Source organism: Schistocerca cancellata, chromosome 1 (genome assembly GCF_023864275.1).
Source record: "Schistocerca cancellata isolate TAMUIC-IGC-003103 chromosome 1, iqSchCanc2.1, whole genome shotgun sequence".
NCBI lineage: Eukaryota > Metazoa > Arthropoda > Insecta > Orthoptera > Acrididae > Schistocerca > Schistocerca cancellata.
The window spans coordinates 216,039,769-216,067,174 of record NC_064626.1 but is presented as its reverse complement, the minus strand read 5'-3'; the positions used below and the strand labels follow the sequence as shown (position 1 = coordinate 216,067,174).

Here is a 27,406-nt window from a genome sequence, read left to right as displayed (position 1 = left end):
CGTCATTTCGGACCGCTATCTACTACCTTCCCAATCTCATGGAGGTACATAGCTGGATGACTTTCACAGATTAATACTCATTTAACAAAGATTGCCCACCCCCGTAGCCCACGTTTCTAACTTACGTCACGGCGGTGGCACACGACTCTGAGGTAAGCCTGGTGGTGGAAAATTATCACTTACAGTATCTGGCCGGCAAGTGGAGCGAAAGTGGTGTCGTAAAGTTTCTTATCACCACTGTTTGCGCCAGTGTCATGCATTACATACCAACCTCTTCACAGAGTCTCATGCGGTGAGAGCGTGCGACATTGTTGAAGGTAATGCGTCCATCAGATAGGAACGTTAAGGTCGGCGGCCCCCTTGGTGCTATTCGAGAGGAACAGTTTGTGTACCGGCATCGGGTTCCATCCTCTGCCTTCCTTTCATCCATAACGACAAAAACGCAATTCTACAATGTACAAGTACTTAACACGCTTCACAACCGTCTACATCATACATACTAGACAGATGCACGCTTGACACTTCATAACAGGGCAGCGGAAACGGCAAACCATCTACAGTAGTGACTTGCCATCAGTGGCGATGCAGGATTGTTGCATCTGCTGCCTTACAGTAATTTCCCGAGTGTGAAACCATTTTGACTTTTGAAACGAAGAAGTACATTTATTTCGATTTGGTACTCCATTCCTTGCACATCAGCTGATGTTTGCAATCTTTTCCGGTCATTATTAGACAATCCGGTTATATTTGTGTCGTCCACTCATGCTTTTTGATGTAGCATGAGTTTTGAGGGAGCCATCAGCCTTAAAGAGCTAATTAGAAAAAATGAACTGATACATTTTTCAAGAAATGTCAGTTTTATTACCAGAAATTGTATGAATTGTGAACGATGGAAAGTGTGTTAGTTCTGATACTTTTCTACGGATTACACGTTTTGTTATGATTTTTAACACAAATCTATGAAGAAATTATATTCGTTTGTAATAATGGACAAGATCAACCAAAAACGTTGGACACGTCGCGCATCTCAAGAGCTATTAAAAATGCAAAGGTAAACTGGGCGGTAATCTTGAGTTCACACAATATAGGGCTGAAGAAATCTTCAACCATTCACAAAGCAGAAGATTCTATGACACTCCATTCGTTGCTAAACAGTAGCTCGCTGGTTCAGATGGTTCTAAGCACTGTGGGACTTAACATATGAGGTCATCAGTCCCCTAGACTTAGAACTACTTAAACCTAACAAACCTAAGGACATCACACACATCCATGCCCGAGGTAGGATTCGAACCTGCGACCGTAGCAGCCACGTGGTTCCAGACTGAAGCGCCTAGAACCGCTTGTCCACACCGGCCGGCCCCGCCTTACAGGCATACAATAGTTTCAATACCAACAATCCGACAACCAAATCTGTGTGCAATTCCTTTAGGTTAAAATCCACAAGTGTTTTCATTAGTTATAAGAAAGACTGGGGTATTACTGAGGACGTTTTACATGCGCTATTTTTTTTAATATGCGCTTGAAACAACTCACGCACGAAGCTTATAGAGCATTAAACATTCATGATAGCGAATTTTTTACATTAATAGTCACATTTTCTTACTTTCGTACTTGGAAAAAGCTGTGCTCGTAAAGGGTAGAAAATTATGATCTTTGACAATAATCTTGATCCGCCAATATAGTGCAACTGTAAGATAGAATTATCTTAAACGAATATCTTTGGTCCTACTTTCTAATTCAATGTTTTCGTACCTTAGATTGCTGACGAAATATCTATAATGAAAACGAAACAAGTTAGAGCATTTTAATCAACTCGGTTTGGTAATTGGTAGCGTTCGAACCTGGTGTTCAAGGTGCAATACCACGTATTGGATGTGAATCATTCAACTTTCCTGAAGCTGTAGTCATTTGTTTGTCTGTACAAGTACAACACATCTACTGATTTCCGTCCCATTCGGATAATCTCTGCATGGTATACAGCCCTTTTTCCCTTCCTTGGTGTTTAAAATATGGCGTGAAAAACTTTGTTAACAATTAACATTCTACAACTCAACATAGTCACTTTCTACCAAAGAAAGACCACTTAGTTGGTGCCGTCACTGTAGAACGCTTGACTTTCTTGACAGAGCCACGATCTCATTTTGCACTGCTTCATCACTATGGAAGTGAAGTCCTCTACGGTAGTCTTTACGTTTTGGAAACAGATGAGAATCGGATGGCATTGTCATGTTGAAGCAGAGGGTATTACATGTCCATGATGGATGAACTCTTCGAATTCGAAGCTCGAATACACTATACTGTTTCTCACCCATCGACGTAGTTATGTCACACACCTTCGTGTTACGTGCTACAATTCGGAGCCTTCTAATGGCAAATACGTACGGTTTCAAATACTTAGACATGAAGAATAAAGTTCAAATTGCTCTAAGGCACTATGGGACTTAACATCTGAGGTCATAAGTCCCCTAGCCTTAGAACTACCTAAACCTAATTAGCCCAAGGACATCACATACATCCATGCCCGAGGCAGGATTCGAACCTGCGACCGTAGCAGCAGCGCGGTTCCGGACGAAGAATAAAGCTGCAGAATGTTGATAATGTTTGCTCTATTTAAAAAGCTTTAAGAGTCTCTACATAAAAGACGAACTTTTGATAGTGGGCTGATTCCGCCTGCCTTTCTTTGGTAGGTTTTTCAGAAGTTTCATGGATGAGAGTTCATTACTCGGTTTCACTTTCCAGCGATGAACTTTACTTGTAGGATTAAATTTATTTATTTCAGTATGACCAGTTTGTGGATCAAGAAGTTCCGTTACTGGAACGCGATATTAAGTTTGTCTTGCAGTTTGGTTCACGAAGTATCCGAATGCAATAAAGGAACTTCGTCAAATAAATGTGCCACACAGGTCGTGAGGTATTCTCTGTATACTACAGAATTTGATTTGTGTTTTCTTTAAGACATACACTGAAGCTCCAAGGAAACTGATACAGGCAAGTGTATTCAAATACAGAGACATGTAAACAGGCAGAATATGGCACTGCAGTCGGCAACGCGGGTCTGGCGCAGTTGTTAGATCGGCTACTGCTGCAACAATGACACGTTATCAAGATTTAAGTGAGTTCGAACGTGCTGTTATAGTCGGCACACGAGCGATGGGACACAGCATCTCCGAAGTAGTGATGAAGTGGGGATTATCCCGTACGACCGTTTCACGAGTGCACCATAATTATCAGGTATCCGGTGAAACATCAAATCTCCAACATCGCTGCGGTCGGGAAAAGATCCTGCAAGAACGGGACGAACGGCAACTAAAGAGAATCGTTCAACGTGGTAGAAGTGCAACCCTCCGCAAATTGCTGCAGATTTCAGTGGGCGATTTCAATGCTGGGCTATCAACAAGTGTCAGCGTGCGAACCATTCAACAAAACATCATCGATATGGGCTTGCAGTGCCGAAGACCCACACGTGTTCTCTTGATGACTACACGACACAAAGCTTTACGCCTCGTCTGGGCCCGTCAACACTGACATTGGATTCCTGGTGACTGGAAACATGTTGCCTGGTCGGCCGAGTCTCGTTTCAAATTGTATCTAGCGGATGGACGTGTACAGGTATGGAGACAGCCACATGAATCCATGGACCCTGCATGAGAGCAGAGGACTGTTCAAGTTGATGGAGGCTCTGGCTGTGTAATGTTGTGGGGCGCGTGCAGTTGGAGTGATATGAGACGCCTGATACGTCTAGATACGATTCTGACAGGAGACACGTATTTAAGCGTCCTGTCTTATCACATGAATCCATACATGTCCAATGTGCAATCCGGCGGACTTGGGTAATTCCAGCAGAACAATGCGATACCTCACACGTCCCGAATTGCTACAGAGTGGCTCCAGGAACACTCCTTTGAGTATAAATAGTTCCGCTGGCCACCAAACTCGCCAGACATGAACATTATTGAGCATATCGGGGTGCCTTGCAACGTGCTGTTCAGATGAGATCTCCACCTCCTCATACTCTTATGGATTTACGGACAGACCTGCAAGATTCATGGTGTCAGTTCCCTCCAGCACTACTTCAGACATTAGTTGAGTACTTTCCACGTCGTGTTGCAGCACTTCTGTGAGCTCGCGAGGGCCCTAGATGATATTAGGCAGGTGTACCAGTTTCTTCGGCTCTCCAGTGCAGTATCTACTGCCTACGACCGTAGTCTATCATGGACGAGAAGGTGAAAACCCTTAGTGCACACATGCACTGGACTACTAGTAATAAAAGCGAATAAGTGCATGCGAGGAATGACAAGTAACATGTACCGAATATCTGTGCTCTGACGTCTGCTCAGCAGCAATCGCTGCACATGCTGTTCTGTAGATATAGAGGTAGAGTCAAGTGTTTTGGATAGCCCTTGGGCTGAAGACCATTTGTGTACCCAACTGAAGAATCGTCATAGTGCCGTTATCCTACAGTATAGGGACAAAATATGAATATTGCACACTTCCTCCTGCTTAGGCAAATGCTTCAAATCGGTTGCTTTTTTTCCATCTGATGTGGTCTACGGTGAGTCCTCAAGAACTTATCGAATCACCATCAATCCATAGGAGGTTCCTTAGAAAACCCCGCGAAAGGTTTTTATTTCATTTTTTCTTGCCAAAACCAAATCGAAGATTCCCAGACAGCTATGCATAACAAACAGATGAAATTTTTACTATGCATTCCTGAGATCCCCTTGAAGATTTTCTAGATACCTTTATCCGTTTCCGAGATACAGGGGTCTAAGTTACCATAGGTTAACAGGTAAAATACGCACGTTAAACCAACTTTGAGGTGAAAACATACTTTTTAAAGTGACGTAGCTCGGAAAAAATGGTGTGAATTGCCTCTGATATCACCAGTAGGGTTTTGGAGAAAGATATAGACACAGCAGCTGTTGAACACTGTCGACAGTGACAGTACAATGCTAGGAAAAGAGAGAAGGAGACACTAGTAGTGGGAGAGAAATTAAGAGACGAAGAACTTGGATGTAGGTGAGAGGTAGTGATAACGATAGAGAGAGTCTTTGAGATTGACGGCGAGGGAGAGAGTGATAGTGACAATGAGAAGAGACAACAGCTGTGGGAAGGATAAAGTGAGATAGAGAGAGAGAGAGAGAGAGCGAGAGGGAGACAGTGACAGTGACAGGAGACAGTAGTAAGTGGACAGATCGAAGGAGACAGAGAGACACGAAGGCATGCTAAAAAAAGGCACGAATATATTCGCAAGCAAAAATTTTTGGGAAAATCTTTATGAGTGCTGAGGAAGGTAGAATGAGGCGGTACCCAATTTTCAGTCAGTCTTTTACCCGGAGCATAATCGCCTTTTATGCGCTCCGATAGGAGCATTTTATCGCTGTTGTGTTCTTTATTATAGGAGCTCGATACACCACGGTGACTGAAAAAGACAGTGAATAAGTACATCCAAAAAAAAAAAAAAAACGGTACGATGGTCGAAATTACTGCTATTGGTACTTTATTCCAGCGTTCATTTATCACATCTAAAATAGTTAGGGATTCATGCAATCCAGTAACGTCGTACTCTACTAAACGCCCGTGTCGCTAATTTTGGACAGAATATTGAAACATGTGAGAGAAAAGGCAGCATCTGATGGGGAAGACAGTGCAAAGTGGTACAGTTAGAGTTTCTTGAACGAGGACGGTCGATTTTGCTTCGCAGATCACCAACCAGAGTTTCCCCTGACTCAGACCGTTCACCCTGCTGAAGTACTTCCTTGAGGTGTAATTCGTGCCTCACGCACTTCTTGCGTGACCTATAATACGCTGACCAGAGCAGTGTAGATCTTGTCGACGCCAAGAGCGTTTCATTTGCATGGAATACGGCTACACAAAAATCGCCCTTGACAAAAGCATCTAATTTTCAAAGGTGTCCTAAATATCCACATATTGTCTGTGCACTGGGGCGGCTCTGAGATAGATTACCTTCATCCATATTTTCTTCTACTTCCAAATGCCCTCGCTTTTCCACGGCTAATCCCATAGTCTTTGCATTTGCGTTGTAAGCAAACTCACAGCAATATGACCTGCATACACCGTGATTTATTTGTTTATTGGTCGCAGTAACTATTCGCACATTAAGTATAAATTATAGCAATGAGTGGATGCAGTTGATCAACTGAAACATGAGGTAATACAGATATGCTGGAACGAAGTGTTAGATTAACAGTGATGAACTCTGGAGGTCGTTTATTTTCGTTGTTACATGGGTCTGCATTTAAATAGCGTCAGGAAATGCATTAATTTTTGAAACAATGTTTGCCTGAGACAAATAGCAAGGTAAGGTTTTGGAATGCTACAGTTGCTTCCATGCAATAAAATAGATATTTAAGTGTGGAATGAGACACTTAATTCCCCAAATTATTTGTATTTTTTACATTCCAGAAGGATGTGGCTGACTACTTGGAAAGCTTGCTTGTGACAGTCGTCCTTCATTTTTATACTATGGAGATGCCTTGATTGATATCTTTGCCCCCAACCCATTTTAAAGGTGCGTGTAGTATGCTATTTTCTGAGATTCAATTGAAAATAAAGAAATGTAGTTTTCGTGGGATCACAAATTGTATCTGCGCAAAAAATCTTCACCTGTCTGCATTGTGAACGAGTAGCTGGACCATTTCTCTTGAACATTTTTCTTGGCTAAAGGAATGAAACTAGTATAAGGTAGAACAGTTCTTTAGAAAGGGCATTTTTTAATACTGTATATGCATTATTAAGCATCCGATGTTACACTAGGTTAAGCCCCACCGTGAGTCTTACTCTTCATTACGTTAATATCTTCATGCATAGCTTTGTCAACGCTTATTTCATTCAAAATGTCTATTATATATTTGTTAGTGTGACTCTAATTGGTACGATATTGCAATTTTTGTAGCTCATTTTAGTCTTTTTGCATTAAACATTTAAAAATTCTGATGTTCCGTATTTTATAGTTGCCATAATTGCCATCGCTGCAGCTATAAATATGGAGGCATCCTGAGACATAACATAAATTTTGTATCATTGAATGTGCAGTGGAAGGCATATCTTACTCATTCTGAACCTTTGATTCATTGGGGTAATTGGTTACACTGTATGAAACTCATTACTGGATACAAAGTCTTGATATATATTTGAGATTTCGGAGAACTGACATCAAAGTCATACCCTGAAACTGCAACATTATCATCTTGTAAAACGAGAGGTGTAATGTAACGCAATTCAGCAATGTTTCTGAGTAACAACGATACTCGTATGACTGATCCGCTTCTCATATATAACGTATTTTCTAACTTTCCAGCTATCACAAGAAAGGATTATTAATAATCACAGAGAGTCGTAGTGCATATATTTCTCAGCACCGAGCGAGGTGGCACAGTGGTTAGACACTGGACACGCATTCGGGTGGACGACGGTTCAATCCCGCGTCCGACCATCCTGCTTTAGGTTTTCCGTGATTTCCCTAAAATCGCTTCAGGCAAATGCCGGGATGGTTCCTTTCAAAGGGCACGGCCGATTTCCTTCCCCATCCTTCCCTCACCCGAGCTTGTGCTCCGTCTCTAATGACCTCGTCGTCGACGGGACGTTAAACACCAATCTCCTCCTCCTCCTCCTCCTCCGGGAGGGTTCCCTTCAAAGGGCACGGCCGACTTCCTTCCCCGTCCTTCCCTAATCCGATGAGACCGATGACTTCGCTGTCTGGTCTCCTTCCCCAAAATAACCAACCACTAACTTCCGCTAGATACGAGGGAAATCCCAAAAGTAAGGTCTCCCATTTTTTATAAGTACATAAACCTGTTTATTTCTACAATGGTTTACATCAGTTTACAGCTTGAACATTTAGCTATTTTTCGACATAATCACCATTTCCGTCGATGCAGTTTTGTAGACGCTGTGGCATTTTTTGTATGCCCATATCACACAAGCTCGCCGCCATGCTGTTCAGAAAGTTATGAACCTCTTCTTTCACCTCGCCGTCGGAGCTGAATCGCTGGGACCACAATTTACGCTGACAGGTACTGCGAGACTCTGAAAAAACTCAAACGGGCAATTCAGAACCGGAGAAGAGGAATGTTGAGCAAGGGCGTACACATTCTCCATGACAACGCTCGCCCAACAACGCTTGGCAAGCAGTTGCTCTCCTGCAACAGTTTCAGTGGAACAAATCACCTAAAAAACGAACAATACACCCATATTACAACATGTGAATGCATATACACTGAAGAGCCAAAGAAACTGATACACTTGTTTCATATCGTGGGCCCCCGCGAGCACGCGGAAGTGCCGCAACACGACGTGGATTCAACTAATGCCGAAAGTAGTGCTGGAGGGAATTGACACCACGAATCCTGCAGGGCAGTCCATAAATCCGAAAGAGTACGAGGGGCTGGAGATCTCTTCTGAACAGCACGTTGCAAGGCACCCCAGATCACGTCTGGGGAGTTTGGTGACCAGCGGAAGTGTTTAAACTCAGATGAGTGTTCCTGGAGCCACTCTGTAACAATTCTGGATGTGTGGAGTGTCGCACTGTCCTGCTGGAATTGCACAAGTCCTCCGGAATGGGCAATGGACATGAATGTATGCAGGATCAGACAGGATGCTAACGTGCGTGTCACCTGTCAGAGTCGTATCTACACGTATCAGGCATTCCATATCACTCCAACTGCATACGCCCCACATCATTACAGAGCCTCCACCAGCTTGAACAGTACCTGCTGACATGCAGAGTCCATGGATTCATGAGGTTGTCTCAATACCCGTACACGTCCATCCGCTCGATATAATTTGAAACCAGACTTGTCCGACCAGGTAACATGTTTCCAGACATCAACAGTCCAATGTCGGTGTTGACGGGCTCGGGTGAGGCGTGAAGATTTGTGTCGTGCAAAAGTCCTGTAGTATATACATACTTTAAAGCTTCTGTACCACTAGGCATCGTCGAAAGTAAAAATCCGGTAGCAAACATGCACTGTCAAACAAAAATATCTTGCCAGAACATTTCACGTTGGCATGTTGTACCGTCAAGGCACATTTCTGAACTAAGGGCAGCAGCTTTCACCTAGTTAAGATGGTACTATCCTGCAACGCGTGTCATAACTTCCCATCATGCTGCTATTTGTCCTGAAATCTATGAACATTGTATGTCAAGTCCTAGAAAATTCTAAAAATGAATTCCCCACCAATGTTGCAACGTGTGTATCCATATTGAATATCTAGCAGAAACCATAAAACATACCGCTGCTAATTCAGATAAGTCGATGGCTGCTTCACAAGGAGCCATAGCTAAAATTGGCCCAGAAATGCCCCTTGAACACTTCCATTTTCTCATTTTAACCTTGACGCATTCCTTCCTTAAAGTGCGAAAAATCTACATTTCCTGTAAATTTGACAATAACTGCTCTCTACCCTCAAAGTGTAATACCCTGACGCAGTCTGTGATGTTACCCAACGAATGCTGCTCCTCATTAAAGTATTTTGTTTACGCCACCGATGATTTCCTTTATTATTATCTTAAAGTAAACCTTACGTTACAGTTTCTTCCCGTTTGCTCCAAGTACTTCATTTCACAACCTGACACTTTATTTCATACACTTCCGATTTTCCCGAACGGTTCTCCTCTGTGACAACTGATAGCGAACTGGACCATACAGAAGACTAAGATTGGCATTGAGGAGAAATGGATGGGAAAAGTTGAAGATTTCTGAAATAAAGTATCAAGATTATGAGACGAATTATGTGTGTGAGAAGGAAAGAAACTTTAAAATACGGTTTCGCAGCATAATAATAAGGAGAATGATCCGTCGGCGGTGGTGAATCAACTTAGCAACATTCGTTGGGTAACATCGTAGACAGTATGAGGGTATTGTACTTTGAGGATGAAGGGTGGTTGCTGTCAAATTTACAGGAAGTGGAGATTTTTTGCGTTTTAAGAAAGGAATACGCCAGCGTGTTAAATGAGAAGACAGAAGCGACCAGCGGGAATTTCTGGGCCAATTTTAGTTATGCCTCCTTGTGAAGCAGCCAGCAACTTATTTGAATTAGCGGCGTTAGAGTTTACGTTTTCCTCTTTCGGCCCTACATCTTCCGCAGTATATACGAATGCCAGTGGTTACCTCGTCTTTTAGACAACCTTTCCTCATGATGCAACCATCTTTCTTTTACTCGCTGAGTAAAAATAAACTTGCTGACAAAAAGAATTAAGCACCCAGACAGGAAAGAGGAAACAAAATGACTCGTGTGTGACGTTCCCCAGTGATTACAAAATCGAGGCAAACTTACGAAGAACTTGACAGATAAGCTCACTACACCGACTCTAGCGTGGATGCGTGCAATGTCCGGCTGGGAAGGTGTCAGAAAGCCATTATATGTTGTACCGAGACAACAAAGACCACAACTGTTGTAACTGGTCCTTGATTTCCTGGCTACTGCTCCCACACATATTCTATCGGAGACAGATCTGGCTAATTTGTTGGCCACGGGGGTTCCTCTGCGTCACATAGACAGTTGATAGACACACGTGGCGGCATGAGTAGCTTAGAAGTATATATCCTCGGAGTATTGAAGCAACTTAAATCAGTTAATAAAATCAAGTCTTCCGGTCCAGACTGCATACCAATTAGGATCCTTTCAGAGCATGCCGATGCAATAGATCCATACTTAACAATATAGACAACCGCTCACTCGACGAAAGGTACGTAATCCGAAAAATTACAGGCCCATGTCATTAATTTCGATATGGAGCACGATTTTGGAACATATATTGCATTCGAGCATTATGAAGCACCTCGAACGGAACTGTCTATTGACACACAGTCATAACGGATTTAGAAGGCATCGTTCTTGTGAGACACAACTGACTCTTTACTCACACGAATGTTGAGTGCTTTTGAAAAGGGATTTGAAACTGATTCCGTATTTCTAGATGTCCAGAAGACTTTTGACACTATACCACGTAAGCGCTTATAGTGAATTTGCGTGCCTACGGAATATCATGTGACTGGATTCGTCATTTCCTGCCTGAGAGGTCACAGCTCGTAGTAACTGAATGAAAGTCACCGAGAAAAGCAGATGTGATTTCTAGCGTTCCGCAAGGTAGTGTTATAGGCCCTCTGTCGTTCCTTATCTATATAAACGATTTAGGAGACATTCGGAGCAGACGTCTTAGGTTGTTTGCGGATCACGCTGTCGTTTATCGTCTAATAAAGTCATCAGAAGGTCAAAAAAATTGCAAATCGATATAGAATAGATATCTGGATGATGCGAAAATAGGCAGTTGACCCTGAATAATGAAAACTTTGGCGTCATCCACATGAGTGCTAAAGGAATCCGTTAAACTTCGGTTAGACGATAAATCAGTTAAATCTAAAGGCCGTAAATTCAACTAAATACCTGCGAACTACAATCAGGAACAACTTAAAGTGGAAAGAAAATGTAGATAATATTGCATGGAGGGCAAACCAAAGACTACGTTTTATTGGCAGAACATTTAGAAAATGTAAGAGAGCTGCTAAAGAGACTGCCTACACTACGCTTGCCAGTCCTCTTTCGGAGTACTGCTGAGCAGCCTGGAATCCTTACCACATAGTATTAGCGGAGTACACCGAGAAAGTTCAAAGAAGGGTATAAATAGGCCTAGGGGAGTGAATGTCACTGACATGATACAGGATTTGGGATGGACATCATTAAATCAAAGGCGTTTTTCTTTCCGACTATATCTTCTCACGAAATTTCAATCACCAACTTTCGCGTCCGAATGCGTAAATGTTTTGTTAACATCGACCTACATAGGGAGATACGATCATCATAATAAAATAAGGAAAATCAGAGCTCGGCCAGAAACACATAGGTGTTCGTTTTTTCCGCGCTCTGTTCGAGATTGGAATAATACAGAATCATTGTGAAGGTGGTTCGATGAGCCCTCCGCCAGGTTTCGTTTGATTTGCGGAGTATCCCTATAGATGTAGACGTAGATGTAGATGTGTCACGTGTGAACGAGCACTGTCCTGTTGAAAAATGAAACCTCAATAATGTGGCATGAGAGGTAAGACATATGGACCCAGGATGCCCGTGACGTACCGTTGTAGTCAGAGTTACCTCAACCACAATCGCAGGTAGCTTGGAGTCATACCTGAAGGTTTCCCGCGCTGTGATGCCAGCAGTAACACCGCTATGCCTCTCCCAAATCATCGGAATAATCGGATCTCCCCCGCGTCGCAGTGATACTCGATAGTTATCCGGTGTAGAGCAGAACCATGATTCAGCGCTGAGCACAATGCGACGCCTTTCAACAGTAGGTAATGCTGCCCGGTGGTGTCTCCATTTTAAACGCTGCCGTCTGTATTGTAGTGTTAACGGCAGGCTACGGTTGGGAAGGTAATTCCTTAGTCCGGCTACTGCGACTAATGCTATAGGACGACACAGAATGTTGCACGGAGTGCACTAATTGTTCTCAGATGGCAGGAGCAGATGTGAAAGAATTACGATGTACTGGTGTGCAACACGGCCGGCCCCCTTTGTGGTGGTTGGACTCTGTTAGGTGCCGGCAACGCTGCCGCATACTAGTACGCATCAGCTCCATGCCCTTCACAGAGATGGCTCAACATCTGTCATTGTTCACATACCTTATTCACCCTATCAGGCTTCGTAACAACAGTAAACACGAACAAGACAGATAATCTCCGGCCATGGTCGTGACTGCGGCTCGAATCACTTACACACCTGTCAATGGTTCGCACATGTACGAGGTTCAATTCACATCTGACTGCGTCGTCTAGTGCTTCACATTTTCTGTCAGCCCTTGAGTATGGCCACTATATTTCGTGAGTTCTTCACACAGGATTATTTGAGTATTGTCTATCCCCATTTACATGCTTACCTCTTCTAAAAATATGCAGAGAAACAAGGTACAAGTTCTCTACAAGAAATAATCATGCAGAAGAGGACAGACAGCACGAAAATAAGTAATCGCCAAACATAGTCGCCAAATACAGGGTTATTACAAATGATTGAAGCGATTTCACAGCTCTACAGTAACTGTATTATTTGAGATATTTTCACAATGCTTTGCACACACATACAAAAACTCAAAAAGTTTTTTTAGGCATTCACAAATGTTCGATATGTGCCCCTTTAGTGATTCAAGCCGATAATCAAGTTCCTCCCACGCTCGGCGCAGCATGTCCCCATCAATGAGTTCGAAAGCATCGTTGATGCGAGCTCACAGTTCTGGCACGTTTCTTGGTAGAGGAGGTTTAAACACTGAATCTTTCACATAACCCCACAGAAAGAAATCGCATGGGGTTAAGTCGGGAGAGCGTGGAGGTCATGACATGATTTGCTGATCATGATCTCCACCACGACCGATCCATCGGTTCTCCAATCTCCTGTTTAAGAAATGACGAACATCATGATGGTAGTGCGGTGGAGAACCATCCTGTTGAAAGATGAAGTCGGCGCTGTCGGTCTCCAGTTGTGGCATGAGCCAATTTTCCAGCATGTCCAGATACACTTGTCCTGTAACGTTTTTTTCGCAGAAGAAAAAGGGGCCGTGAACTTTAAACCGTGAGATTGCACAAAACACGTTAACTCTTGGTGAATTGCGAATTTGCAGCACGAATGCGTGAGGATTCTCTACCGCCCAGATTCGCACATTGTGTCTGTTCACTTCACCATTAAGAAAAAAATGTTGCTTCATCACTAAAACAAGTTTCGCACTGAACGTATCCTCTTCCATGAGCTGTTGCAACCACTCCGAAAATTCAAAGCGTTTGACTGTGTCATCGGGTGTCAGGTCTTGTAGCAATTGTAAACGGTAAGGCTTCTGCTTTAGCCTTTTCCGTAAGATTTTCCAAACCGTCGGCTGTGGCTTGCTTGCTTTATTAGTCGACTTCCGCGGGCTACGCGTGGAACTTGCCCGCACGCGTTCAACCGTTTCTTCGCTCACTGCAGGCCGACCCGTTGATTTCCCATTACAGAGGCATCCAGAACCTTTAAACCACGCATATCATCGCCGAATGGAGTTAGCAGTTGGTGGATCTTTGTTGAACTTCGTCCTGAAGTGTCGTTGCACTGTTATGACTGACTGATGTGAGTGCATTTCAAGCACGACATACGCTTTCTCGGCTCCTGTCGCCATTTTGTCTCACTGCGCTCTCGAGCGCTCTGGCGGCAGAAACCTGAAGTGCAGCTTCAGCCGAACAAGACTTTATGAGTTTTTCTACGTATCTGTAGTGTGTCGTGACCATATGTCAATTAATGGAGCTACAGTGAATCTATGAGATCGCTTCAATCATTTGTAATAGCCCTGTACTTTCACCCGGCAGAATTATATTTTATACAGGCTGTTTACGTAAGAGCGTGCAAAAATGTAACAGGACATAAAGAATGCTCCACTGAACAATTTGAGGTAGGATACCTGAGGTCGGAGAAGCCAGCTTAAGGAGGTATTAACGTAAACTTGTCTATCGCTTTGTCTAGCATTACTCTTTTTCATCTATTTTCCAGCTAACATGTGTACAAATTTAAACGTACCGTGCTGTTTATTTACAAGTACATTCTTTATTTCCTAAAAGAAAACGCTGAGGTGGAGACTGATTACTAGGGAGTATTTCCTGATCGCTGGATTGGAAGGGGAGATTCTGTTCCGTGGCCTGCTATGCCACCTGTCCTGAATCCCCTTGATTATTTCCTCTGAGGATATCTAAAGTCACTTGTGTATGAGACCCCAGTGGATACGGAGATGGAATTAGTTGCCAGAATTGTTGCCTTTGATGTGATTCGCAACACACCAGGGGTATTTGTGAGGATGCCTACAACCTCGTTCACCAATGTTATGCATGCGTTGATGGCCGTCAGTTTCAGCACATTTTGTGAGATATAGTACAAACGGTACGTTCATTGTGTCAATGATGGTATTTGCAGTTAACTGCAACTAATGTAAACGAAAAAGTACACAGTACTGCGATTTTATTGCTGTTATCTCCTTAAGCTGGCTTCTCCGACCCCAGGTTGCCTGTCTGAAATTGTTCAGTGGAGCATCCACTAAGTCCTGTTGAATTTTTGCACGCTGTTGCGGAAACAACCTGGATATGAAGTGATTTGTTACCTCTCCAATCATTCCCTTGCAGACGGCAAGCTACGCATAAATGTAAGGATGTCCTACAGATCTTAACACAACGTACATAAAAGGCCTTTACGTCCAATTTTCATTATGGTATTTAATGACTTAAAACATGTTGCATTTTACAGTACCGAATGAAAGGCCTTACACGTAATGGTAGAAAGGTTCTGTAATATGTTTAGGAATTAAAAGTACTAGTTGTCTGAAAAAAATAGACGGTACTGAAAGTCCATGATTTAGTCAGCAAAAACGGTTGCTCTTAGAGTTTCAAAAGCAAACTAAGGCTAGACTTATTTCTGCCTCATACGTTTATGATATTTTTTGTTTCAAGAAAATATTAATGGCTAGACGTGAACCTGGGTGTTGGTTTCAAGAAAATATTAATGATTAGACGTGAACCTGTTTATGAACTGAAGCTAACTGTGTACACGCACTTGTATGCTGCAGGAATCACGTCCAAGCTGTCACACCTGACCGACATGGGCGTAGCAGGTGTCTGGATATCGCCCGTGTACCCTTCGCCTATGAAGGACAACGGCTATGACATCTCCGACTTCAAAGGCATAGACCCAACGTTTGGTACCATGGAAGACTTGGATGAATTACTGAACAAGGCACATGCAGTCGGTAAGGTATATACATAAATATTCGTTTGTCGCAGTTTGTAATAAAAACTCCTGAAATTTATTTCACATTAACAGACACACTATACAATAACTGAGTAATGAATTGCTATGTTATGCCGCAGCGTTTAGTTCTGTAAAAATTGAAGAACAATTGAATAATACCAAGCTGAGTAGTAAAACTGCAGCATCATGAAGATGGGATGCGACAAAAGTTAAAAAGGCGTGAAATTACCACATGCTTGAATATGTGAACGATTAGTATTTCCGTGTGCAACAGAAAGCTGGTAGCAGTAATGTCTTCTACATTCTGTCTATAAGGAAAGATAATGGAACGGTTTTTTCATTAAGAAATCACATCTGAATATTGCTTCGTATTTTAGAAGTCTTATTGACGTCATGTTTCAAGAAAGCAACGCATCAACGCGTGTTGCCTTGCAAGAACCCCCACTCGTATTAAACCTCCAGAAATGTCTCTATTTAGTCGCTGAGTCCGCGTACAATATGACTGGTCATGCTTTCCCATCCGAGTTTTTCGATAATTAAGCCAGTTCATCCTTTAACAGACTTTGTGAGACGCCGTGTAGGAATTCTTCCTACCTGTTATGTGGAAGATGCTCTCGTAATCTTATGACCCCCTGCAGAGCCGTATTCTGAAAGTGCAATACTACTGCCTATGTTTTACGTAATGAAGCGGGAAAATTTTTTGTGCGAATAATTTGTAGACGGGATGCCATTATGGTGCATTTATTTAAGAAACACCGTAAAATCAACTTGTTCACACTCATTATAAAGTAACTGTTAACGATACGAGAGTACGATCTACCGCAAGACTATGTCGAAAGACGTCCTACGGACGACTGCTGGCACAAGTTTGTCATGCATTCACCATACTTTACTAAAAAGGCACAGTGAATAAAATTTCCTTTTTTATTATCCATTTAGAAGTCACAATTTGAATGGTCAACAGTGTAACGTATCTTTTGTTTAGGGAGAAAGATTCAACACTGTTTACTAATCTCAGGTATTTTCGTGCATCGAAAAATGTGTGTGTGAATTCCTAATGGACTAAACTGCTGAGGTGGTCGGTCCCTAGACTTACACACTATTTAAACTAACTTAAACTAACTTGTGCTAAGAACAACACATACGCCCTGCCCGAGGGAGGGCTCGAACCTCCGGCGGGAGAGGCTGCGCAGTCCATGACATGTCGCCTCTAGCTGCGTAGCTACTGCGCCCGGCTTTCGCGCGCCACTGATGTGCTTGGGTAGTGAACAAAGCATACGGCAAATGATGCCATCACAACTACAGTTAGAATCTTCAATTACTCCATTACGTAATACGTAAAATGTTAATTTTTATTCTAAAATTTGGGTAATTAGCATCATTTATGTTAACTGAACAGAGGTCGCTCAACATGAGGGAAAGTGCTGCTCTACGAGTTATACTCCGCTGTTTTTAACATTAGTTTTGTTGCTATTCTGTTGATCAGAAACGACAAATGGACTCACAAGCGAACATATTACGTAGTGAATTATAAGTATATTTCTGTAATATGAATCTGTGATTTACTTTAGTATAGTATACTAAGCAAACTTAGCAGTGAAATACATGTAGCATTAAAAATAATTTGAATATAATGACTATAACATTTATTCAAATTTTGATCATTTAGTACAACGATATGGACAAATCATTCAAAGATGAATACAATTCACACAAATCAGATTTGTCAATAACAGATTTGGCACATGGATGATACCCATGCATTAAGATGCACATCGTTGTTCTGGTCTGCAGTCCAGAGACTGGTCTGATGCAGTTTCCATGCTATTCTATACTGTACAACCCTCTTAATCTTTTGATAATCTCTTGATAACTATTGAAATCTACACTCCTGGAAATGGAAAAAAGAACACATTGACACCGGTGTGTCAGACCCACCATACTTGCTCCGGACACTGCGAGAGGGCTGTACAAGCAATGATCACACGCACGGCACAGCGGACACACCAGGAACCGCGGTGTTGGCCGTCGAATGGCGCTACCTGCGCAGCATTTGTGCACAGCCGCCGTCAGTGTCAGCCAGTTTGCCGTGGCATACGGAGCTCCATCGCAGTCTTTAACACTGGTAGCATGCCGCGACAGCGTGGACGTGAACCGTATGTGCAGTTGACGGACTTTGAGCGAGGGCGTATAGTGGGCATGCGGGAGGCCGGGTGGACGTACCGCCGAATTGCACAACACATGGGGCGTGAGGTCTCCACAGTACATCGATGTTGTCGCCAGTGGTCGGCGGAAGGTGCACGTGCCCGTCGACCTGGGACCGGACCGCAGCGACGCACGGATGCACGCCAAGACCGTAGGATCCTACGCAGTGCCGTAGGGGACCGCACCGCCACTTCCCAGCAAATTAGGGACACTGTTGCTCCTGGGGTATCGGCGAGGACCATTCGCAACCGTCTCCATGAAGCTGGGCTACGGTCCCGCACACCGTTAGGCCGTCTTCCGCTCACGCCCCAACATCGTGCAGCCCGCCTCCAGTGGTGTCGCGACAGGCGTGAATGGAGGGACGAATGGAGACGTGTCGTCTTCAGCGATGAGAGTCGCTTCTGCCTTGGTGCCAATGATGGTCGTATGCGTGTTTGGCGCCGTGCAGGTGAGCGCCACAATCAGGACTGCATACGACCGAGGCACACAGGGCCAACACCCGGCATCATGGTATGGGGAGCGATCTCCTACACTGGCCGTACACCACTGGTGATCGTCGAGGGGACACTGAATAGTGCACGGTACATCCAAACCGTCGTCGAACCCATCGTTCTACCATTCCTAGACCGGCAAGGGAACTTTCTGTTCCAACAGAACAATGCACGTCCGCATGTATCCCGTGCCACCCAACGTGCTCTAGAAGGTGTAAGTCAACTACCCTGGCCAGCAAGATCTCCGGATCTGTCCCCCATTGAGCATGTTTGGGACTGGATGAAGCGTCGTCTCACGCGATCTGCACGTCCAGCACGAACGCAGGTCCAACTGAGGCGCCAGGTGGAAATGGCATGGCAAGCCGTTCCACAGGACTACATCCAGCATCTCTACGATCGTCTCCATGGGAGAATAGCAGCCTGCATTGCTGCGAAAGGTGGATATACACTGTACTAGTGCCGACATTGTGCATGCTCTGTTGCCTGTGTCTATGTGCCTGTGGTTCTGTCAGTGTGATCATGTGATGTATCTGACCCCAGGAATGTGCCAATAAAGTTTCCCCTTCCTGGGACAATGAATTCACGGTGTTCTTATTTCAATTTCCAGGAGTGTACATCCTTTTCAGCTTGCTTGCTGTAATGAAGCCTTAACCTCCCTCTACAATTTTTACCCTTCATCGACCCTTCGTCTCCGTTTGCAGTTTTTACCTTTATCATACCATGGTCTTCCTCTACAACTTTTCAACCTTCGTCAACCCTTAGTCTCTCTATACATTTTTTTAAATCCTTAAGCAAGCCTTAGTCTCCCTCTACAATTTTTACCTTACATAAATACTTGGTCTCCCTGTACAATTATAACCATTTATTTATCCTTGTCTCACTCTACAATTTACGCCCTTTACCAGGCCTTGGCCTCCCTAAACAATTCTTACTCTTCATCAAGCCTTGGTTTCGCTTTACAATTTTTGCTCTTCACCAATCCCTGGTCTCTCTCTACAATTTTCCCCCTATACCAAGCCTTGTCTCTCTTTATTATTTTCACATTTTATCTAGCCTTGACCTCCCTCTACAATTGATACCTTTCATCAAGTCATTGTTTCCGTCTACCTTTTTTACCCTTCATATTTTCCTCCAATACCAAACTGACGATTGCTTGATACCTCAGGATGCGATTTATCAAAGATCATTTTTTTTAATAATGTTGTCACAAAACTTTCTTTTCTTCCCATTTCAATCCAGTACATCTTCATTAGATACCGATCTTCCAATTTGATCTTAAGTATCCATCTGTGACATGAAAATACAAAAGCTTCTGTTCTCTTCTTGTCGAAACTGTTTGTCTTCCATGTTTCACTTCAATACACTCAGGACAGATTCCTATACAAAAGGCTTCTTATCAATTATATTCGATATTAACAAGTTCCTCTTTCCCAGAAATTCTTTTCTTCGTATCACCCGTCTGCATTTTATATTTTCTCGACTTGGGGTCATTGTTAGTTATTTTGCTGTCCAAATAGTAAAACTCATCTACTATTTTTAGTGTCTCATTTCATGATTAAATTTCTTCAGTAAATCCTAACTTAACTCGACTGTATCCCATTACCCTCGCTTTACTTCTTTTGAAGATACTATCCATTCCGTTCAAGTCATCTTCCAAGCCCTTTGCCGTCTCCGACAGAATTACAATGCAATCGGTGCACCTTAAAGAAAGTATTTGGTCACCCTGAATTGTCATTCACTTATTCAATTTCTTCTTGGTTTTCTTTACAGTTTTCTCAATGTACAGATCAATTAACGTCAGTCATAAGCTACAACTCTTTCTGACTCAGTTCTCCAGTAGGCCTACTGCTTTCCTCTCGTTTCCTTAAGCTCTTATGACTGCAGTCTGGTTTATATGCAAGTTGTAATTTACCTCTGTTGTCTTCATTTCAAAGAGCGTTTTCCAGTCAGTGTCGCCATACGCTTTCTCTCAATAGACAAATGCTAAAAACGTGGGTTTGCCTTTGTTCAGTCTGTCTTTTAAGAAAAATCGTAGGGTCAATATTGTTTCCCGTGTTCCTGCATTTCTCCGGAACCGAACCTGATATTCACGGCGCTAGCTGCAACTAGTATTTCATAATTTAGTAAATAATTCGCATCACTCTCACAGAATCATGAATCATTAACCCGGCGATCCGATAATATCCTCTCCTATCAACACCTGTCATCTTTTTATTTGGAATCATTACATCATTCTCAAATCTAAAGGTACCTTCCTGGCTCACCAGCTTTAACAGTTTTGTTATGGCATGCCCTCTCAAGGATCTCCTAATTCTACAACAGAACACTAATTGCCACATCAGAAAACAGTATAAATAAACCCCACTAGAAAACATACAAATATCAAATTTAACATCCTAGATATCACTAACGCTTTGATATTTTTACGTCACCCTCCAAATAAACAATCAAAGTAATAAATGAACGTTATATACCGACAGTACACGTGAGCATGTCATAAACATGTTTTGTAATAAAATAAAAAATGGGAGTGTAATAGTACAAAATAGCGACAGTGTCAAAATAAGTTTTTTTAACAAATTTGACACAACGGGAAACAAAATTACAGAGTCAGAAACTGTTATAACTGTTAGTAATACGCTAAATAATGCGATATGATATGTAGATTTTCAGTCTGAAGTGGACGAAAAAGAGCGAAGTAGAAAGCTATTCTTGTTTGAAGATTGCAGAATGTGTGGAAGATATAAAACTACGAGCACAAATCAACTGATAGCGTCATTTGCGGTATTTATAAATATCTTCCATTAGTATTTCTGTCAGCGCAGCATAGACGTTCTATATTTCATGCCTCAAATTTGTAACATTTGCCTTTAGCTGTATATGTAAACCACCGTCAAATTTAAAACTTAATCATCACTTTTTGAGTACGTAAATACCTCTAAGCTGAAATTCCTATAATGTCCACCACATGTTATCATTTAATAATAATTTTCAGACAGGGTAATAAACAAAAACACACTGAAGATAGCACAGAAAGTGCTGAACCAAGTTTTTTGAGAGAAGCAAAAACATTCACGCAGGTGCACAGGCGCATATCTCGTCGCTAGGAGATTGCATATGTTTCATAAGATTTTTCGACTTAGAAAAAGCGTTCTACAATGTAAAATGGTGAAAATGTTCAACATGCTGACAAAAATAGGAGTAAGCTATAAGAGAAAGAAGGGTAATGTGCAAAATGTACAAGAACGAAGAGGGAGCAATAAGAATGATGAACCAAGAACGAAGTGTTAGGATGAATAAGGATTCAAGACAAGGATGAAGTTTTTGCCCCCACTGTTCAATCGATTCATCGAAGAAGCAACGAAGAAGTAAAGATAGGTTCAGAAGAGGATTTAAAATTCATTGTGATAGAATATCGGTGATTACATTCGCAGATGGCGTTGCTGTCCTCTGTGAAAGTTGAGAAGAATTACTGCACGTGTCGAATGAGCAGTCTAATGAGTATAGAATATGGACTGGGATTTAACCTAAGAGAGACTAAAATAATGACGAGTAGCAAAAATGGGATTAGCGACAAACAAAAAATCAAATTTGGGGCAGAAATGAGATTAACGATAAACTTAAAATCAAAGTTGGGGACCATGTATATGACAAAGTTAAGAAATTCTGCTACCTTGGAAGCAAAATAACGCATGACCGATGAAGCAAGGAGGACATAAAAAGCCCAGGCTAACAGGTCATTCCTGGCCAAAGAAGTGTACAAATATCAAACGTCGTCAGTAATCTGAGGAGTAAATTTCTGAGAATATACGACTGGAACACAGCTTTGTGTTGTAGTGAACCATAGATTATTTGGAAACCAGAAGGGGTTGAAAATTATGTGGGCTGATAAGGTAGAGAATGAAGAGGTGCTCCGCACAATAGGCGCGGAAAGATACACATAGAGAACAATGACAAGATGAAAAGACAGAATGTTAGGGCATGTGTTAAGATGTCAGGGAATAACTTGCTTGCTGCTAGAGGACGTTTTAGGCTCTAGGTATAGATCTAGGGCGTAGGGTGCCAGTGCTACTCGAAGAAGTCGGCACAAGAGAGTAATTAGCAGTGAACCGCATGAAACCAATCAACATACTGATGACCAAACAAAAAATTATGATTTTGAAACTCAGAAATACATGAGATATTCAGTTTACCCAAGTCCCATCTCCTTCACTTCCTACCGATATGCAATTTCTTCAGGTTTAATCTGCAGTTCACCACAAATAAATTATGCTCAGCAACATCTGTCACCGTATGAGATGGCTCAGTGGTTACCACCGAGGACTCGTATTCTGGAGGACGACGGTTCAAAAGCCGGCCGCGGTGGTCTAGCAGTTCTGGCGCTGCAGTCCGGAACCGCGAGACTGCTACGGTCGCAGGTTCGAATCCTGCCTCGGGCATGGGTGTGTGTGATGTCCTTAGGTTAGTTAGGTTTAAGTAGTTCTAAGTTCTAGGGGACTTATGACCTAAGATGTTGAGTCCCATAGTGCTCAGAGCCATTTGAACCATTTGAACGGTTCAAACCTACGTCCGGCAATCCTGATTTAGGTTTTCCGTGGTTTCCCTAAACCGCTCCAGGCAAATGCCGGGATGGTTCCTTCGAAAGGGCACGGTCGGTTTGCTGGCACAATCTGATCTTGTGCTCCGACTCTAATGACCTCGATGCTGACGGGACGTTAAACCTCTTCTTCCTTTTCCTTCCACATCTCTCCTTGGATATTTTTACAGTTCTAAATCTGCTTCATCTCTTGCCTTCATGTAATCCATCTTGAGCCTCTTCCACTTACATTAACTTCTTACACGTAGTGTTTTCAGTGACTAAATTAAGGACTGTATAAAATTCTACTACGTGGCTTTCCCTTTTATTCGTGTGTCGTATTCAAAGTTCTCCTGCTCTTTTCCCTTCTCTTCGTATGTGTTCTTTATGATTTTAATATGTTTTGCATTGCGGAACGGCATCTAATAAGTTGTAATAGGATGGAAGATTAGGTGTAACGTCTAGTCGACGATGAGGTCATTATATCCGGAGCACAAGTACGTTTTTGGGACGGGTGAACAAAGGAACCAGACGTGTCTTTTACAAAGGAACAAATCTGGTATTTACTTTAATCTTAAGTGATTCAAAGAAACCACGGAAAAGTTAAATGAGGATCGCCTGATAAGGATTTGAACCGCAGTCCTCCTGAATGGGAGTCCAGTGTCCATCACTGGGCCACCTGACTTGTTTACATATTTTTAAGTTTTCTTTCTTGATGAGTAGTACACTTATAGCATGCAGAGAGATTAGCGTAAAGCGAGCCACCAGAACAATAAAAAGTGGGTAACATACACTTTGTTTCACTGCTATCGATATGAAGGAAAGTTGTGAGTAGAGAACAATGTAGTAAACAAATAACCCTAGTAAACAAAGGTCTGGAAACCAATGGGTTCCTTTATTCGAAGTGTGCACCGGTTCACTAACGCCAGTCTCACAACGCTGTTAATGTCTAAGGCTACGCTGGGATGATGTTCCTTGTGGCGAAGAGATGGGTATGAGTTGCGGGTATGACGGTACAATGGCACACTTTCATGTGGCTGTTGGCACTACGTATCACGGATCTTCACAACGAGTGGACTGGTCGTGACTAGCTAGTACTATGGCCTATTAGGCCCATGACTGGAATTTCTTTGTGCACGAAAGTCCCGGGTTCGATTCCCGGCGGGGTCAGGGGTTTTCTCTGCCTCGTGATGACTGGGTGTTGTGTGATGTCCTTAGGTTAGTTAGGTTTAAGCAGTTCTAAGTTCTAGGGGACTGATGACCATAGATGTTAAGTCCCATAGTGCTCAGAGACATTTGCAGGAAAGTGTTTTTAGGTTTTGTATATTTCAGTCCTGCTGATAGTGTCGTTGAACTCCGAAAACGCATTGTGGATGGTTCTCGATGTATTTGGAACAACCCTTGAACTTGTATGGGCATCGATGAGGAGACGTGCTGAAGACTGCCTTCAGGTGAATGGTGCCGATGTGGCAACATATTTGTTTGTTCTCTAGTGTATATCTACACTTTGGATCCTCGGGGACTCTGTTAAAACGTGTTCAGGACGATATAGCGGTGTTTGTGTTATTCTGAATTATTATCCAAGTCCCTTTGGACACGATGCAGTATCGTATTTATCAGCCGAAACCGGGCAAGCGGCTTTCAGTTAAAATGTTTATCCTGTACTGGAATATACATAATGGATGTACAAGTACAGGGCGTAGACTCATGGTTGACGAGAAATGGTTAGGCGACAGCTCGCGATAACCGAGAAATCCGGGTTCGATACCCTGTCAGACACAAATTTTCGTTGTCTTCATTCAATTGTACAACCCCTATATACACTTCCTGGTGGGCAAACGGAGTGTAGATAAAGACATGGGAAATACCTGGAGTGTTGTTAACCAACAACTACTGGCGCCATAAATAACACAAAATAAAAGTGTAGGCCAACTGTGTGTAAGCAAATTCTTAGATGTGGGTATGCACGCCAAAGGCCTGAGACTTGGGCAGCCACCGCTCAGACCCCACCCCCACCTCCCCCGCCTCCCCCCTCCGAATACTCCCTACAAATACAAGTGGTAATAAAGAAGGTAAGTGTAATAATATGTTGTACTGTATTGTGGCAATAAAGAGGATGTCTCCTGTGCTTCAGGGCTGAAGGTGCTCATGGATTTCGTGCCGAACCACTGCAGCGAAGAGCACGAGTGGTTCCAGAAGGCGACCAACACGTCACACCCGGAACACGCCAAGTACCGCGAGTACTTCGTGTGGCACCCGGGAGTCGCCAAAGACAACGCGTCCCAGCCTGACGTGCCCAACAACTGGGTGAGTTCTCAGACGATGTTTTATCCGCCACGGACTTTGACGTAAGCTCTTATTTCAAATTTCACTGAGTGGCCAAGACTTATGGGAAAGTAAAGAGAGACGTGTTGGTTGTGGGTTGCTGCAGCCCACGCTATACGTTTGTTGCTGTGCTGCCCTGGTAGCTTTGGGTACCTGACGCCTCACAACATATCGGCGGGCATCTGACACAGCAGACCATCGATCGCCCCGTATGGCACTACAGGGGGCGGGGCCAAGGAGATATGCGGCCCATGCAACGAACTTGTGACGTCACACTAGTCGGCTTGGCCGCCACACTTTGTGAACGCTCGACCCCGTGCAGGGCCCACAGTAAACCAAGTTGTGCGCTATCGAGAAGCTGATGCATTTAAAGCAGACAGTCAAAAGCACTCCGTATTCAGGTCACGAGTGGCCTACCGGGACCATCCGACCGCCGTGTCATCCTCCGTGGAGGATGCGGATAGGAGGGGCGTGTGGTCAGCACACCGCTCTCCCTGCCGTTATGATGGTATTCTTGACCGAAGCCACTACTGTTCGGTCGAGCAGCTCCTCAATTGGCATCACGAGGCTGAGTGCATCCCGAAAAATGGCAACAGCGCATGGCGGCCTGGATGGTCACCCATCCAAGTGCGGACCGCGCCCGACGGCGCTTAACTTCGGTGATCTCACGGGACCCGGTGTAACCACTGCAGCAAGGCCGCTGCCAAAGCAGACAGTCAAGAATTACTGAACTCGTCTGAAATACTTACTCGCACCCCGTCACTTGCTGTGACGTATGCACCATAGCCTGTGTTTTTCGTGGGCCTCGCACGGAGGCGACTTAACGTCAGTTCGACAACACTTGTCGTCCCATGCGGCGGTTTACGCTTGAGGAGACATAATATCTGCGATACTGAAGATCCAGTGTCGACACTGCTGACATCGGGAATCCGAATTCTTGTGTGATCTGCGACTTGCTGTAACCCTTGTGGCTTGCACCGATTATAACCCTATTTTCTAAGTCGATTAAAACGCGACGAGGTGCCACGTTCTACGTACGTCTATCTGTAACAGATTGCGAGCCTACACCCGCGCCATACTCCATGCCTAGCCGCAATATTAGTCGGCAACTCACGTCACATTCTCAAATTGGGCAACATCTCCAACTACTTCAGGCCACTCAGTTTACATAAACCAAGCCCTGTATTTTTTTCCAGCGTGCCGTTTTCGGCGATGTTGTAAAGTCCTGTGCTATGTTGTCTGCGTAAGCAAAAAGCCGCGCTGGGAGATCCGGCGTGGTACGGTTACGGGGTGCGTGGGAGAGTGACGCAGCTGTAGCCTTAGCTGTCAGCCGTAATGAGCGTCGCGGCAAGGACTAAAAGCCACAAAAATTATATAAGTACATACACTGTTCCTGCGCTTCTCTGGAACGAGCAGTTCCTTGATATTCTCGAATGCTTTCTCAAACTGCACAACGTTCCTCTCACAGTAATTTCTCTGAATAATATTACACAGAATAAAAATATATTATTTACGTACCGTACAAATATTTAGTGAGCCTACCTACACCATACGTTCTTTTCTTCGTATTCTGAGTGTAATACAGGTTTCGCACAGTCATTTTATGATTGAAGAGAAGTGCTTGAACGAGGCCACAGAGCCATAGTAACTGTTGAAGTCGATAATGAAGTGAAGTTAAACAAAAACAAAAATAATAATAAGGGAGTTATAAGAAAGTAATAAGTAAACTAGAACATAGAAAAGTAACAAAAGAAATGGCTCTCAGGGTACGTGATTGTTGTCGCCTGTGTAATCATTTACACTCAAGAGAAACGGCATTAGACAGCTGCCATGTCGGGGGGTTGGCGCTTCTATCGAAATGGAAAAAAGTCTACCCTGTCCAAGATGCTACTCCAGTCGGGTGCAAAATGAATGTGCGCAATGGAAGATAATAAACGCTAAAACGAAGATTTGGCCCTGTCTGACTACCCTCTGAAGCAGATCTTAGGATCTTATTAAAAAAAGATCACAGTTCACAGAAATCTTTGCTCTTTATCGTTCG

The 27,406-nt window shown here is 43.3% G+C and overlaps 1 protein-coding gene across 1 annotated transcript in view; it reads left to right on the top strand.

Annotated features, from left to right (window-relative positions):
• LOC126157085 (maltase A3-like) overlaps positions 1–27,406 on the top strand; it is a 109,296-nt gene that overhangs the window by 33,657 nt on the left and 48,233 nt on the right. Inside the window, exons 2-3 of the mRNA XM_049916355.1 lie at positions 15,587–15,766; positions 25,175–25,347. Of these exons, the coding sequence (XP_049772312.1) occupies positions 15,587–15,766; positions 25,175–25,347 (353 nt within the window). The remainder of the gene's footprint in view (positions 1–15,586; positions 15,767–25,174; positions 25,348–27,406) is intronic.